General features: G+C 38.9%; 2 protein-coding genes across 4 annotated transcripts; both read left to right on the top strand.

Moving 5' to 3' along the window:
• Positions 414-5,852, top strand: LOC109716084 (phospholipase D alpha 1-like). 3 transcript variants are annotated; one of them, XM_020241394.1, is made up of 4 exons: positions 414-486; positions 1,144-1,258; positions 1,827-3,726; positions 5,077-5,852. In XM_020241394.1, the coding sequence occupies exons 2-4, from the start codon at positions 1,151-1,153 to the stop codon at positions 5,508-5,510; spliced, it is 2,442 nt and encodes an 813-aa protein (XP_020096983.1). In that variant the 5' UTR covers positions 414-486; positions 1,144-1,150; the 3' UTR covers positions 5,511-5,852. The 3 variants fall into 3 exon arrangements, with proteins under 3 accessions (XP_020096983.1, XP_020096984.1, XP_020096985.1); XM_020241395.1 differs by lacking the exon at positions 414-486 and adding an exon at positions 523-674; XM_020241396.1 differs by lacking the exon at positions 414-486 and adding an exon at positions 712-729.
• LOC109716275 (calcium-binding mitochondrial carrier protein SCaMC-1-like) lies at positions 10,224-16,499 on the top strand (the record flags this gene model as incomplete). Its single annotated transcript, XM_020241611.1, is given in 5 exon segments — positions 10,224-10,856; positions 12,439-13,224; positions 13,340-13,430; positions 13,547-13,981; positions 16,133-16,499. Coding segments are annotated over 4 exon segments (1,563 nt in total). The 3' UTR covers positions 13,740-13,981; positions 16,133-16,499.

Genomic DNA, 16,688 nt, shown 5'->3' with positions numbered 1-16,688 from the left:
CTGTATTACTATTATCCCGCTGACACCTCGCTTCTTGTATAATGATAATAATAATAATAATAATCAGCGAGAACACAAATTATCTTATATGAGAAAAATTGTTATTTCCACACTCAAAAGCTTTTGGATGCAAACTTTATACTCAATTTATTGCAAGTAGATAATAATAAGACTCATATAAGATAATTTGTGTTCTCGCTGATTATTATTAGAAAAATAATCTGTATAGAAAAATTTATAAAATTTACAATTTGAAGACGCAAATAAATAAATAAATAAATAAATAAAGGTAGCATTGCTCGGCCGACGCTCGTCACCTTAACAGGTGTTCGCTAGTGCTTGCTCAGTTGATTTAAAGTGATATATAGTATGTATAATATATAGGTTGTTTCAACTTCCAATGGCTTACTATATATTATCCTCCCTGCACTCTCTGATGTTTCTACGCTTTTCCTTTACGGAACTCTCGTCTTCGGACTCTTGTCGGTGAGTGCAAACATCAGCATCTTCTCCTCCCTCCCATCCCAAATTCCCAACCCTCTCCGCCCGTCCCTTCTATCTGATCGATCACCTGATTCACCTCAGACCGCTCCTCCGCTGCCCACGACATCAAACCCCTCGCGCCTTTTTTTCTTTTTGGGTCTCCTTTCAAGTTTGCGGCTGCATTATGATCCGTTCGTTATGCATATTCTTCCCCCAAAAGTTTTAACTTTCTAACTCTGTCTCGAGGTTCCATGATGATACAATATATAGAGCTTGTTAGAACTTGCTCATTGCTGTACACTTAAACTGTTTTTTTCTTCTCTTTTTTTCTTTTCTAATTCTTTTCATCTTCTCTGCTAATCTCTTTATACCGTGAACTGCTGCTCATTCAAGTTAACTGCATTGCCATAGGCGCCACGACCCTTCTCTATGTGATCTTAATTGAGAAATTTAGTGGTTATCGGACCTTTTTTTTCCTCTTTTTCTTTTTTCTTTTCTTTTTTTTTTTTTTTTCTCTTATTACAGTATAAGTTAAGATTGGGTGGAAGAATTTGTCCTCATCTGAGTTTTAGATACATTATTGTCCCCTTTCCAAATTTCTTTATATGAAGTCTTGCACCCTACGTACCCTCCTCTAATTACGAAAAATAATATATATAGGTAAGCGATGGCACAGATTCTGCTCCATGGCACGCTTCATGCAACTATCTTTGAGGCCGACGCCCTCTCCGATCCTCATAGGGCTACTGGCGATGCTCCAAAGTTCTTCCGCAAGGTATCAGAATTGCATTATCTCGTGCTTGCCTGTCCTGATATTTGGCATCTCTACTAGTCTTTTTGTATCTTAGCCTAATCCCAAGTTTACACGAGATCAATCCGTTACATCGGCATCCATGTAAACATTTTAGGCAGTTGCGGAACAGGAGAATTTTCGACAATCGCCTACTTCGTAGCGACGTCCTGGGAAGATGTATCATTGAAACGGCTCGCCTTTGGAGATCTGTTTTGGCCGGCTCAGTAACTTAGATGTTGTCTTTTCTTCTTTTGCTCTTGTGATCTTTCACCTGTGTGGCTTTCGCCCTTTTGACCCCTTCTTCTACTCCGTCTGTTATCAAATAGGGTACAACCCTGTTTAATCAAAAAAAAACTTTCACTGTTCGTCTTTCTCGTGTTTGATTTTGTAATTTTAACACATATGTTAGAGAAATGTTTGCAGCTTTCAGGAGTGCAATAATTGGTTTTATCTCAAATTATTTTTTGGTAAAAATGCATGGAACTTGCCTGAACTAGGATTCATTTTAGGCTGTTTAACTTGCTTAACATCTTTAATCCTCCTGCACCAGCTTGTTGAAGGAATCGAGGACACCGTGGGTCTTGGCAAAGGTTCCACCAAACTGTATGCGACTATCGACTTAGAGAAGGCCCGAGTTGGTCGGACCAGAATGATAGCGGATGAACCTGTGAACCCACGTTGGTATGAGTCCTTTCACATCTACTGTGCCCATATGGCTGCCAATGTCATCTTTACTGTTAAGACTGATAATCCGATAGGGGCATCGCTCATTGGAAGAGCTTATTTGTCTGTTCAAGAGGTTCTAGATGGGGAGGAAGTGGATAGATGGCTTGATATCTGCGATGAGGACCGCAGTCCTCTCGATGGAGGGGCTAAGATCCATGTGAAACTTCAATATTTCAATATTACCAAAGATCGTAATTGGGCAAGGGGTGTACGAAGTGCGAAATACCCAGGTGTTCCTTATACCTTTTTCTCACAGAGAAAGGGATGCAGAGTTACATTATACCAAGACGCACACGTCCCTGACAAGTTCATTCCGAAAATTCCGCTTGCTAATGGCGAGTACTATGAGCCTCATAGATGTTGGGAGGACATCTTTGACGCAATTAGTAATGCCCAACACTTGATTTACATTACCGGTTGGTCGGTGTACACTGAGATCACCTTGGTTAGGGACTCTAAGCGGCAAAAGCCCGGAGGAGATGTCACTCTTGGTGAGCTGCTCAAGAGGAAGGCTAGTGAAGGTGTTCGGGTCCTTATGCTTGTGTGGGACGATAGGACTTCAGTTGGTTTACTAAAGAAAGATGGCCTGATGGCCACTCACGACGAAGAAACTGCAAATTACTTTGAGGGAACAGACGTACACTGTGTTCTTTGTCCTCGAAACCCTGATGACGGAGGCAGCTTTGTTCAGGACCTACAGATTTCGACCATGTTCACCCACCATCAGAAAATTGTGGTTGTTGATCATGAGATGCCTAACAGAAGTTCTCAACAAAGAAGGATTGTCAGCTTTGTTGGTGGAATTGACCTTTGTGATGGCAGATACGACACACAATTCCATTCTCTGTTCAGGACTCTGGACACGGCTCATCATGATGACTTCCATCAGCCAAACTTTGCGGAAGCATCAATTACGAAGGGCGGTCCGAGAGAGCCATGGCATGACATCCACTCACAGCTGCAAGGGCCTGTTGCTTGGGATGTTCTCTTCAACTTTGAGCAGCGGTGGAGAAAGCAAGGTGGGAAGGATCTCCTTTTAGAGTTAAGAGACCTCTCGGACATCATTATCCCCCCATCACCAGTGATGTTCCCTGAGGACAAAGAGACATGGAATGTTCAGCTTTTTCGTTCCATTGATGGTGGTGCTGCCTTTGGCTTCCCTGAGACGCCAGAGGATGCCGCAAGGGCTGGGCTTGTGAGTGGAAAGGACAACATCATCGACAGAAGCATTCATGATGCTTATATAAATGCCATCCGCAGGGCAAAGAACTTCATCTATATTGAAAACCAGTACTTCCTTGGGAGTTCATTCGGATGGAAAGCAGATGACATCAAGCCCGAAGAAATCGGGGCACTACATCTGATCCCTAAGGAGCTCACTTTGAAGGTTGTTAGCAAGATTGAAGCTGGGGAACGATTTACTATTTATGTTGTTGTCCCCATGTGGCCAGAGGGTGTTCCCGAAAGTGGATCTGTACAGGCGATTCTTGATTGGCAGCGTAGGACAATGGAGGTGATGTACACTGACATTATACATGCACTACAAGCTAAGGGGATTGAGGCAAACCCCAAGGACTACCTCACCTTCTTTTGCTTGGGCAACCGGGAGCTGAAGAGGAGTGGTGAATATGAACCTGAGGAGCAACCGGAACCAGAAACTGATTATAGCAAGGCTCAACAGGCAAGGAGGTTCATGATCTACGTTCATACCAAGATGATGATAGGTATTCATTAGTGCAGAAATGCATCTCTAATATTCTTTTAGTTTTGCAGCACTTCTACTCCAGAGTTCATCTTCTAAGTTTACTACTCACTGAAAGCACTTTCACATTCTCCGTTGGTTGAATTAGTTTCTAGAACTTTTCAAATATGTATGCATTAAATGTTGGCAATCCGCAATCTTGACTTTCCTGCAAGCTTCTTTTGATCATATAGAGAGTCTAAAATATAGGAGGTTTGCCCCTTACAGGACTTCTACATCCAAAAGGTAAAGATTATACAATAGGTCCTTTCATTATTATAAATTAATCAATAAAGCACAAGTTGAGCAATTCTTCCTAGCGTGGAAATTCTACGTAAAGTGAGAGTCATCATTGTTTTGCTTTATTTGAATATTTTACAGATGTAATAACTGTTATCTTTTTCTTGTACTCTTCTGCCTTTTCTGTTATAGTTCAGTTCTCCTTAATGATTCTCACATTGAGTCAGGTAGTTAAAGTTTATAATCAAATTAAATGATGTACTGGTAGCTACTTTGCTTGTCTTAAGATGCTCAAAATCTACTTATCATTCATATAGATCGCTTAATCTGTTACCTGGAGTACGTGAATTTTAAATCAATTTTGGAATCTACTCTGCTTTTAAGATGAAAACAAATAGATGGTAAGGTTGTTTCAGAGGTAATAGAGACATCTATTTAAGCTGTGAGATGTGCTGTTTTTCCTATGGCATGTTTGGTTGGGAAGTTGTGAACTTGGGATAAGAATTGAAATGATTCTCTCTCATTTTGGCCGTTTAGTTGTAGGAATTTTCATTCTGATTCCCATTGCAAGGTGGAATTAGAATTGTTAAATCCTTCCAAGTTTGAATTTGGCCCAGCCCGGAGTGAAGTCTCATTCCAGAGTGGAAAGCTAATTGTTCACCCCAATTTCTATCGTGGTTATGAGCCTAAGAAACTAATATAACTGGTCGTTCCCATTTTGAGTTGAAATCATTCCAATTTCATTTCCTTCAAATATTTTTTTTTTCTTTTACAGCATATTTCAATATTATATGTATTGCATCGTCATCAGTCCTTTGTACTAATTCTTGCAGTCTTTGTCCTGCCCTTTCCTGAATGAGCTACTCAGTTTTGGTCTTTCATTATTGCACAAGTACTTTGATTCTGAGTTTTCATTTTGGTTTCATCGATCGGTAGCACCCAATATTGTTCATCGATCGGTAGCACCCAATATTGTTAACGTTTAAGTGCTTACTACAGGAATTATTATGGTCAAATCCTGGCGCAAGAGTGCAAGCTACCCTGCAATAATTTGGAAGCCGAACTAATTTCAAGCTATTTTGTTTGGTTTCAGTTGACGATGAGTACATCATCATTGGGTCAGCAAATATCAATCAGAGGTCAATGGACGGAGCCAGGGACTCGGAGATTGCAATGGGTGCATATCAGCCATACTATTTGGCAACCAGGCAGCCGGCAAGAGGACAAATCCATGGTTTCCGCATGGCTCTGTGGTACGAGCACCTTGGGATGCTAGATGATGTCTTCCTAAACCCAGAGAGCTCGGAATGTGTGCAGAAGGTCAACAAGATTGCTGAGAAGTACTGGGACCTCTTCTCGAGCGATAATCTCGATCAAGACCTACCTGGCCATCTGCTCAAATACCCCATTGCAGTCACTAATGAAGGTGTGGTAACGGAGTTGCCAGGGATGGAGTTCTTCCCCGACACCCAGGCACGGGTGCTTGGCACCAAGTCTGATTACCTTCCCCCTATCCTCACCACGTAGTATAAGTCCTCTTCGGTTGCTCTTGTTTCTTGTTTTAACTTTTCATTTCTCCCTTTTTTAACAATAGGAGTATTGTGTTCGGTAATAATTCTTTGTGGTTAAGGAGAGAGTTGGGAGGTTGCTCGTAGTTGACATTTTCTTGCAGCTTGTCAAGACCAAGGTTGATACTTTGCGATTTCTGAAGGTGGTGCTAATTATGTCCGATCGTTTTTTCTTTTCTTTTCTTTTCCTCTTTCTCTCTTTTCCTCTGTTTTGGAAGAGAATTCTATCAGAATTGTCATTTGTCACCGTTTATCGCATATACAATTACCTTGCCGCATCACTTTTGCGGTTTGTTGGATATGCCCTGGAATACCTTCCTGCCGAAGCATTGGTTGTCCATCCTCACTTCCCATTTACGTTCTTTCTGAGCATGATACCCCCCTGGACGCTCTGCAAAATTTTCAGCACATTGGATTGTCTCAGGAAATGCTTGGACGCACTGGAGAATGTTAATTTACAAGATCATTCCTGAAACAGGCTCTTGCCGGGCAACGGGCAGAGGCACTTGTGACTTGACAGCTTTTAAGCTATTCTTTCTTTTGTCCGGCATGTATCATCAAGCCAAGCTCCATACAAGTATTCACTATTTAAGATCATTTCTAGTATCTGGCCTGTACAGCTAGCAGGTGTAATTAAACAGTTTCAGGCTAAATTTGGTGAGGACCAAAATTTCCTCGACTAGGACTAGTAGGAAAGATTTAAAACAAAGCTCAAAATGGTCAATGTTCCGAAATATAGAGCTAGAATAAAACATCCAAGGCTTAGAAAAGGCAGGCAAAAGCGATACTACTTTGAAAGCTTTGGCCATTTTTCTCTTCTCCGCAACTCCGTTCACACCACAAGTAATTATCAAGCGAAGAAATGTATGGTAAGAGTCTCCGAAGGGAGTAGGTAGTAAGGAAACATAAGTAACATCGAATGAAAAGAGTACAAGATGGTTTTATGAATAGCAAAATATTTATTTATTTATATTTAGAGAATAGTAGCATCCTGCTCTTTTCATTTATTTTTTTCAAAAATAATTTTAGACTTCAAACTTGAAACCTAACAACCGTTAAATCTAATATCACTTGCAATAAGAATAACCGGTAAAATAAGTTTCTTTATTATAGTACAAATCATATAAGTAATGAATACCTGACGTTAAATTTTTTCTTCTGTTTCCTCAACAAAGAAAAAAAAAATCCTTCTGTCTTTTTTTTTTTTGAGAGAGAAAGGTAGCATGCTACCCGCTTCGTTTATTTTATTTAGAAATAATTTATTTCATTTAGAAATAAATTTAGTTGAAAATGTGAATCAACTAGGATTCGAACTTGGGTCTCGGATACCAACCATCAAGTCCTTTGCCACTTGCACTAGGGACGGTGTACATCTGCTATCTGAACCAGGCATTTGTCGTGCGGAACAAGGAGAGCAAATCTTCTCCTCAGAAAAATTTATACAGCAAAAAAGTTTCTATCAACAGTATCTATTTTTCTTTTGTGTAAATATTTTGATTCTCTCACCTGGCGTTTTGAGTTATTTTGGACTTCTAGAAAATTTTATCTACTTTTGTTAAAAGCTACCCACTATACCTAGCGCATGTGGCAAAGGGACCGGTGGTTGATATCCGAAGTTACAAATTCGAATTCTAGTTGATTCACTTTTCTAGTTAAATTTATTTCTAAATAAAATAAACGAAGCAGATAGCATATTACCTATCTTTAAAAAAAAATTTATTAAAAGCTTAATGAACTTGATTTTTTTTTTTATTTTGATAGATAGGTAACATGCTATCCGTTTTCTTTATTTTATTTAAAAATAAACTTAACTGAAAATGTGAATCATTAGAATTCGAACTTGGGACATCGAATAAATCAAAAAAGTTGATTTTGACATAGTTACTTGACATTTTATATTTGGTCCAATAATAATTTTTTTAGTTACAGAAATTTTATATTTAGAAAATTAAAAATAGTATTAAATTCCAACGAGACGTATTTAACCGAATATAATAAGGTTAAAGGACAAAATTAGAATTTTTAATATATAGATTTTAATTCCAAGAAGCATTATAATTTGCACGCTATTTTAACTAAGATCCCTACTCGAGAAAACCGACCCACACGGCCACACCCCACTGCTCTCCCCTGTGGTTCTTCTCTAAAATTTTTATCTACAAATACGATGTTAAAATTTGGATAAAAATTTTTTTGATTGAAATAAATTTATAAAATTGGAAAGTGGTCTTAATTGTACAACTCATCAATTAAAACTATCTGAACACGTTAGAAAAACTACTCCACCAAGCCGTGTTCAAAACCGTAGGCGCACAGACAAGAGAGAGAAGGGTGCGGTGGTGAAAGAAGATGACACTTTGCCTCGTCAAATCTGAGAAAAACAGGATAGTGATTTGGTCTTATTATTATATGGTATTCTGGTCCAGTATTGTCCAGATCACAGCAAATTCCAGTAGTTTATGGTATTTCATTTCATGGTGTTGACTTGGACCAACGTTCCCAAGGGGCTTTTGCAGAGTCTGTTGGCATCAGGATGACGATCTACGATTAGCCCTCATACGAGCTTGTCGACAGGTCGCTTACGAGTTACGATCGACCTGGAAAATTCTCCGAACATGCCGCTCTTCTGCTCCCTTAATTGTTCAATAATAATTAATTAATTAATATTACCGTGTGCTGTTTTGAACATCTGTACAAGAGTAGGATTTAAACAGGATGGATTTCTGCCGCGCCGTTGAACTTCGGTCGCAAGTTCTGCCTCCGCCTCTTCCAACTTCTAACAACTACCAGCTGAAAACTTAATGCAATGGATCGAATAATGCTTAAACCTCAGATACTTAATTAAATAATATTTAGGTTAAGTTGAGATTTTGTATTGATAAAACGTTGGATGACGCTAATATTTGAATATAAGACGACCTATTAAGTCAAACTGTAGTTAAACTATTTTGATATTTTTTCAAATTAATAGGGATGTAACTTAAAATATCTTTAACATTTAAATATAATCTTTCAATATATTTTTGAAGAAAACAATTTAATTTTAATATACGTCATGATTTGATTTAATTTTATTTATAAGTTTAAATTAATTAGAAGATTGCTCTTAAAAATTGCCAAATCAATACAGTAGACAAAGATTGAAGCGCACAGTACAGACTGTACAGTGCGTGCGATGCTTGCAGGCAACACATGCTATGCTATGCTATGCTGGCCTTTGATTTTTCTTTTTTTTTTCTTTTTTTTTTGTGTGTGTGTGTGTGTGTTGGCTATGCAATGCTCTCTGTACACCCGTATATAAGGTGTAAATATTATATATTTTAATCTTTCAAAAATTAATATTTAATTATTTCTTATTAATTTTTGTAGAATAACAAAAATTTTAAAAATTTATATTTTGGAATGGAGCATAAAATTTACTTTTTTAAAAAAAAAAAAAGTACAGATAGCATTTTACTTTTTTTTTTTCTTCAACCAGACAACAAGTAATATTTTAGGAAAAACTTCAAAAATATCCCATGTGGTTTCAACAAGTAATATTTTAGAAAAAACTTCAAAAAAATTTCATGTGGTTTCGCACTTTCTCACTTTAGTACCCTATAGTTTAAAGTGTATCAATTTGATGCCAAATGGTTTCATTTTTAATTTTTTATTATCAATTTTACTATTTTTTTTCTTAAATCAGTGACAAAATTAAAATTAAAGGGTACTAACGTGAATATTCAATAAACCTAGGTAGGTATCTTAAATTTTTTGCATATAATTCAACGAAATATTAACGAAAAAGCTGCCGAAAAGATAAAAATGAAGCCACATGGCACCAAATTAATACACTTTAAATTACACGGTACTAAAATGAGAAACTGTGAAACCACGGAGGGTTTTTTGAAGTTTTTCCAATATTTTATCAGGAAAGAAAACGCATAATCCTCTTTATGCTAACTTGGTGCAGCTGGGTGGAGCATATTATTCACGCCACAGCGCATACCGGAGGGGAATATGCGGTGGTTTCCCAAGCCTCCCCTCCCCTGCTTCCCCTAGAGCCAAAAGGAAAAAAGAAAAAAATTAATATCCATATTCATCGTCGCGGTATTTTCCAACTTCCCATCGAATCGAATAGATTAGAATAAATATATAATTCATCGTCTTCCGCCTCCCACTTCCAAGCTCCAACCCGGTCGTCTCATCTCTTCCCCACCTTACCCGTCCAACACTCCGCCGGTTGTTGCTGCTGCTAATTCAATAAATATATACATATACATTTATTTATTCCCCGCAGAGAAGAGAAGCATAATTAAGGATCGGCCGGCCCCTGCTCTTCCTCGCACCTCCGGTGAAAGACGCCCCGCCTCACCCCGATAGTCTCTTCTTCTTGCTTCGTCAGCTCTCCCCAGCCTCTTCCTTCGGCGCTCTGGTAAATTCGCCGCCTCGCTCCCCCTCCCCTCTCCCGTACAGCGGCATTATACTCGTCGGTCTGAAAGCCCTAGAAAAGTGAAAAAAGAGGAGAGGGCAANAAATATTTGGATCTTTTTATTTCGGTGTCCATCTTCATCTTCATTGCGTTTTTATTCTTTTCCTCCTTTCCAAGAAGAGGAGAGGGCAAAAAAAAAAAAAAGGGGTAGGGGGATAGCGGATAATAAGGAGAAGGGGAAGGAGAAAAAGCCAACCTCCTCCTCCTCCTCCTCCTTCTTCTTCTGTCGGATGGTCTCCTACACTAATTTCCTTTGGAGCCGATGATGATGCTCTGCTCGTTGGATTGATTTGGGAATCGGGATCGGCCTGAGAGACAGAGAGACAGAGCAGAGCGGAGGGATGTCCTCCGGTGCTGCGGCCCAGGCGGTGGAACAGCGCGGCGTCGGCTTCCCCGCGCATGCCAAGATGGATGCGAAGGCCGGCCCCGACGGCAGCGAGCAGCAGGGCCGGCCCGTGGGCTGCAACCCCGTGAAGAAACCTGGCCCCGTCTCGATGGACCACGTCCTCCTCGCCCTTCGCGAGACCCAGGAGGAGCGCGAGCTCCGCATCCGCAGCCTCTTCAACTTCTTCGACGCCGCCGGCCTCGGCCACCTCGACTACACCCAGATCGAGACCGGCCTCTCTGCTCTTCAGATCCCTGCAGAGTACAAGTACGCCAGGGACCTCCTCAAGGTCTGCGACGCCAACCGCGACGGCCGCGTCGATTACCACGAGTTCCGCCGCTACATGGATGACAAGGAACTCGAGCTCTACCGCATCTTCCAGGCTATCGACGTTGAGCACAATGGCTGCATCCTGCCTGAGGAGCTCTGGGACGCACTCGTCAAGGCAGGTAAACCTGTGTTTGTGCTACCTCATGTCTTCTCGCCAACGTAACTTACCGCATTATTCGAGCCATAACTGACTGTTGGGACGTAAGGCGCGAGCTAGCATAGTGGTAACTATATCAGGTGCTCGCAAAAATCTATCAATTTGCTCCCCCAGATTTTGAAATCAGTGCTCTTGAGGCTTCACCTTATGTGAGGTTCTGAGTCTGTATTTTCTCGCCCTTGCTGGATAGTCGAGAATTCGTATACCTTTAATTAATAGATTCTCAAGGGCTGTTGAATAAGTACCCTTTCTAATAGTGCTATCAAGATGCCCACTTTGGAGTGCTGTTTGAGCACTGGGGCTGTATTTCTAATTTTACAGTTTCGGCACATTGTTTACTAAGATAAATCATAAACTCTAAGATGTAAGATGCTTTAAGCTTTTATTTAATGACCACATAATGACATTATTCTCAAGTCATGCAAACTGTCTTGATTTGTTAATTTGTAGAATTTTATAGTGTATTTTCTAATACGATGTAACCTCACAAGCCATTTTCAGATACTACTTTTGTTAATCGCACTGCAGTATTACATTGCACTTTGGTGGGTTCATCATAAGTAGATGGGTGCCAGAAGTCCAATTACAGGGCAAGCTTTGTCGGAAAATGTATTGCTTGACATGTGCCAAAGTAGCATACAATGAGTGTAGGATGAATGTAGGGTGATGTAATGCAGTGGTACGCAATCGGTTCTATACAGAAGTATGTTGCAAAGCAGGCAATACATGCAACGATTACAATCTCACTGAAAGTTACCTGTTGCAACCTAAGTGTGCCACACAGGTGCAGACTGAGAGACACTGTTGTTGTCTTGATTAGAGAGTCTGGGGAGCAAAGTACTATAGTAAGCTCCTTTTCAGTTCGAAGGAGAGAATTGATAAAACCGTTTATAGCAAGTGTGGTTATGCTGTTTAAAAACAATACAAAGCTATATGAGATTGTTACTCTTGCCTGGTTTGTACGTCCTATTGTGAACCATGTTTCACTGCTTTGCGGAGGACTAATCAAGTGATCTAGCCAAAATGCCAAATGATATGACGGTGTGATAGGTTAATGAGGTTTGAAACATTCTGGCAAGTATCTCTACAATATGTTGTCTTCTTGCTCTATTTTGTTATGACAGGTAGGTGTGTTTCTGTGTTTGGAAATTCACATGTTGGGCGGTTATATTTGATTCCGAGTTTGGAAATACAAATGTTGAAAATATGGAGGGTCAACAACATGCACACACCTATATGTATGAGATATAAGTGTCACTGGTTGTTGATACTCAAATTGTAGGAAAGTTGTCCAGTTTTTGCCTCAGCGGAACCTCGGTTGTCATCACATTTAGGCCTTCTTGTCTCAGGTTCAACTTTATTCACTTCACTAGATACTGCCAATCTGTCATAATCTTTTCACTCTCCTTTTTTTTCTCAATTTTATGACAAGATCCCCGTACTTTATTCACAACCATCAAATAAGCCAGAAGTTTTCCGGTGTCAATTGTTGTCTTAATGCATGTACTTCGGTCTAATAATCCTGGTCAGTTTCCCTTTTGCAGGAATAGAAATTGATGATGAAGAGCTTGCCCGTTTTGTAGAGCATGTGGATAAGGATAACAATGGAATTATAACTTTTGAAGAATGGAGAGATTTTCTTCTACTTTACCCCCATGAAGCAACTATTGAAAACATCTACCAGTACTGGGAAAGAGTTTGTCTCGTAGATATAGGGGAACAGGCTGCAATCCCAGAAGGTATAAGCAAGCATGTAAGTGCTAGCAAGTATTTGATCGCAGGAGGAGTTGCTGGAGCGACTTCTCGTACAGCCACTGCTCCTCTTGATCGTCTTAAAGTGGTTATGCAAGTACAAACTACAAGCACCCAGATTATACCAGCAATCAAGAACATATGGAGGGAGGGACGTTTCTTGTCATTTTTCAGGGGAAATGGATTAAATGTGATGAAAGTTGCACCGGAAAGTGCAATTAGATTTTACACTTATGAAATGTTAAAAGAATTTATTGTCAAAACTAAAGGGGAGAATAAAGGTGATATTGGTGCTTCTGGACGCCTCATTGCTGGCGGGTTGGCTGGTGCAGTGGCACAAACTGCAATTTATCCGATGGATCTTGTTAAAACACGACTGCAAACTTATGCATGTGAAGGCGGAAAAGTTCCTAGCCTTGGTACCCTGTCGAGAGACATTTGGAGGCAGGAAGGGCCTCGAGCTTTCTACAGAGGTCTTGTACCTTCTCTTCTTGGAATTATTCCTTATGCAGGTATTGATCTTGCAGCATATGAGACCTTGAAAGATATGTCTAAGACATATGTTCTCCAAGACAGCGGTAAGTTGTTATTCTATTTCTGCTCCTTTTGTTACAATATTGTCGCGGATTTCTATTCCCTTTTTTAATTCTCTTTACTGAAATTGAGTATAACACTCAATTGCATGTCATGCAGAACCTGGTCCACTTGTGCAACTGGGTTGTGGAACCATCTCCGGAGCTCTTGGAGCAACATGTGTTTATCCCTTGCAGGTTATAAGAACGAGGTCAGTTTATTCTATCTACTTATATGAAGTTCCTTTTTTTAAAATTGAATATCTAGTAGTTTCTTTTTTTCTTTTTCACTTTTTGACTTTGTGTAATGGTTTACACACAATTGCAGATTGCAAGCTCAACAAGCTAATTCAAAAACTGCTTATAAAGGGATGTCTGATGTATTCTGGAGGACCCTTCAGCATGAGGGTTTTTCTGGATTCTACAAAGGAATATTTCCAAACCTTCTCAAAGTGGTGCCATCTGCTAGTATTACATATCTAGTTTATGAAACCATGAAGAAGAGTCTTTCTCTTGATTAGCGAGTAGGTGCTACCTTTGCTTGGTAGCCACCATTATTGACATGGTTGACTGTAGAGTTCATGATGACAAGGCCAAGTACAGAGTTGCTAATAGAGTAGGTGATCCTTTATTTATATGATTAGATTTTGTCTTCAGGATATGAAGTAGAGATTACAGTAGCAAATTTTCTGTCTAATGCTCTTGTAACTAATAAGAATAAGATACATCAGGTTATCTTCAATACCGGATGTCGATCTACCAGGTAACTATAAATTTTAGTCAGATTACATTCCTTAAAATATATGAGTTTTGAATTTTGCCTTTGCTACAGCACAACTTCTTAAATATTATTCGTGTGTTACATTTTACATAGTTTTGTGCCTGATATATGGCTATTATCTCTGTATGTTTTCAACTTTTAAATGTGTCTTATTTATTTACTTTTGTCATGCAAGTGATTGGTTCTGAAGTGTTTTCTTAAGCTTCATCCTAGATATTTAGTCTCTCGTGAAAACTTTTTTTTTTGAGAAAATCTCTTGTGAAAACATTTGATTCAAGTTAATGTAAGCCCATCGATGGCTTTTTTTTTTTTTTGTGGGGAAAATCAGTAGCATGTTGAAATATATGAAATAAGATCCTGTTATAAATTAGGATTGTTATAATGTCATAGTTGATATTGGGGCCAGGTAAGATCCAAAAGATGGATTATGAATGTACCTCGGATTGTTACAGAAAGACCAGATATAGAATGTTGTGGCATTACAGAGGGTAGAGGACGTTTAGACATTTTGATGAGGGATCAGTAACTTTGGTACTTAAACATTAAGATACAACAGCCTGGTATGCATTGAAGGGCAGGAAATGAAGGGATTTAAGCTCATTGAGTAGTTCAAATATGAATGTTGAGATGGGCAGGTTTCAAAGTGAAAGAGATTAGGTTTCAGTAAAGATTATGTCAACTAGGTTGGTTTTAGTCGCACCAGTTGAATCATATGACACTTTTGTGTCAGATGTCTTATAAAAGAAAAAAGCAAGACTCAATGTTTGGATCAGAGCACCTGTGCCATATAATTTATCTTTTCCTTTTGAAACTCAATTGGACTGGTTCTCCCTGAACGCCGAGTCTCTATGTGAAACAAATGGATCATCAAATAGCCCATTAATGAAATTAGAGTGTTTTTACAGTGTTAGAAAAGAAAGAGAAAAAGGGGATGGCAATTCCATTGTTGAAAGATCCAACCATATTATACCAACTCTATTATCAAATATGGAACCCAACATAGTCATGCTTGAAACGTAGTTTTCAGTCAGCATTCTTACTAGGAAAACTTAGTGTTTAGGGAGTTGAAGATTCTGCCTTCTTGGGTATTAGATTCTCGCTGCTTTCAAAGGAAAGATAGTTCTTCATCTTAGGGGTGACCTTCATTCAGTTTATTCAATATGAAAATTGTTTGAATAGGATCTGTTGCAGCCAAACTCTTGTTCCCTCATTCCCATAGGCTCCTGTGTATCTAAGTTACTCTCTTTCTAACGACATAAGTCCACATAAAATAAAGAGAAACCACAGCTACATGACTTAACCCCCTTCCCTGAGTTCCACTTGTGCTCAATTATTAGTTGATCCTGATTCCTGAACCATCCAAGGGTGGAAGTTTATCTTTCTCATATCTTTCTCAACCTGACTTCAAGCTTTGCAAAATAAATCCGCCATACATGATTTAGAACTTCTATTCCATCTACTTTTTCCTTGTTGATACTAATCTTTTAACTCTCTCCACTTTAGAAATAAAACATGTCTGTCATTACTGAAAGTTACCTTTTATAGGAGGATGGTGTGGGAAGCGAGTTGCTACTTTAATATCACATAATTGTTGGGTAAACAAACTAATTGCCACCAAAAGGTACCTGTAGATTGGCAATAATTGAGAATATAATTCTTAGAAAAGGTGCTGCCATATGTTTTTGCATGGCTTACTCTTCTTTTTTTTTTTTGTTATAAAGGCGACCAGTGATGTCAAACAGGGCCTAAGTGTTATAAATAGCACTTCCCCTGCTCGCCGCGTTGCTTGTCTATGATTGAAGGTGGAGCATAATTGGATCTTGATAATAAGATAGTGACTTTAGTTTTGACCCTATTAGAATCATGTTTGCAGGAATTTTACCTGTAGTGGTCTTAAACAGTACAGTAGTTATATTTGGTAGTATTTTACCAGCAAATTCAAAAAAGGGACAGGTACAGCAGATATTGTATTACTTTAAATTGTGATAGTAATAAAATATTGCAAGTTTCTTTGATTCGCTAACTGCTACCTTTTCAAGTTTCTTTTTGAGGGAACTTAAAAGTTTTTTTATTCTGGTAAACATTTATAGCTGTTTTAACTGAAGACTTAACTGGTTCTTTTACTTGTTGCAGGTAATGACGTCTTCACAGTTCTTGAAGACCTATATTGCTTCCAGGAGTATCTTTACTACTATTATGTGATAGTGTGATACACATGAAGAACATGCTTTTATTTAGATTTTCATTCCTCATACTCAACCAGCTCTAGAACTTGTTTAGGGGCTGGCTTATTGGGTGCGTAATACCCCTCTAGAAAGGGTGCGGCTGATATGTATTTTTGAGAAAAACTTTATCAAAAGAGCGGGGAATGCTCAAATTTTTTGACATAGTATATAGATATAATTATTCAACTTGGTGGGCCATTGTGGTATATAGCTTGATTACACTTAATCATGTAACTCAATGTGTAGCTATTAGCTTCTATGTTGTGGTTTCCCCAGTTTTTGTCTAAAACTTGCTGTTGAAAAAGGGCTTAAATTTGCTGAGTAATATAACTTTCATGTAAGAGTTTAGTATAAAAATGTCATGTTGTTTTAGTGTCTGCTTCTGCAGTTAATACAGTTTTGGAGGTTCTAGTAATTTTCGAGTGTGAAGCGAAGCTGCACTTTCAATTTGTAAATAAAATTAT

Source organism: Ananas comosus, linkage group 10, assembly GCF_001540865.1.
Source record: "Ananas comosus cultivar F153 linkage group 10, ASM154086v1, whole genome shotgun sequence".
NCBI lineage: Eukaryota > Viridiplantae > Streptophyta > Magnoliopsida > Poales > Bromeliaceae > Ananas > Ananas comosus.
The sequence above is the reverse complement of the archived record's forward strand: the minus strand, read 5'-3'. Positions and strand labels throughout refer to the sequence as shown.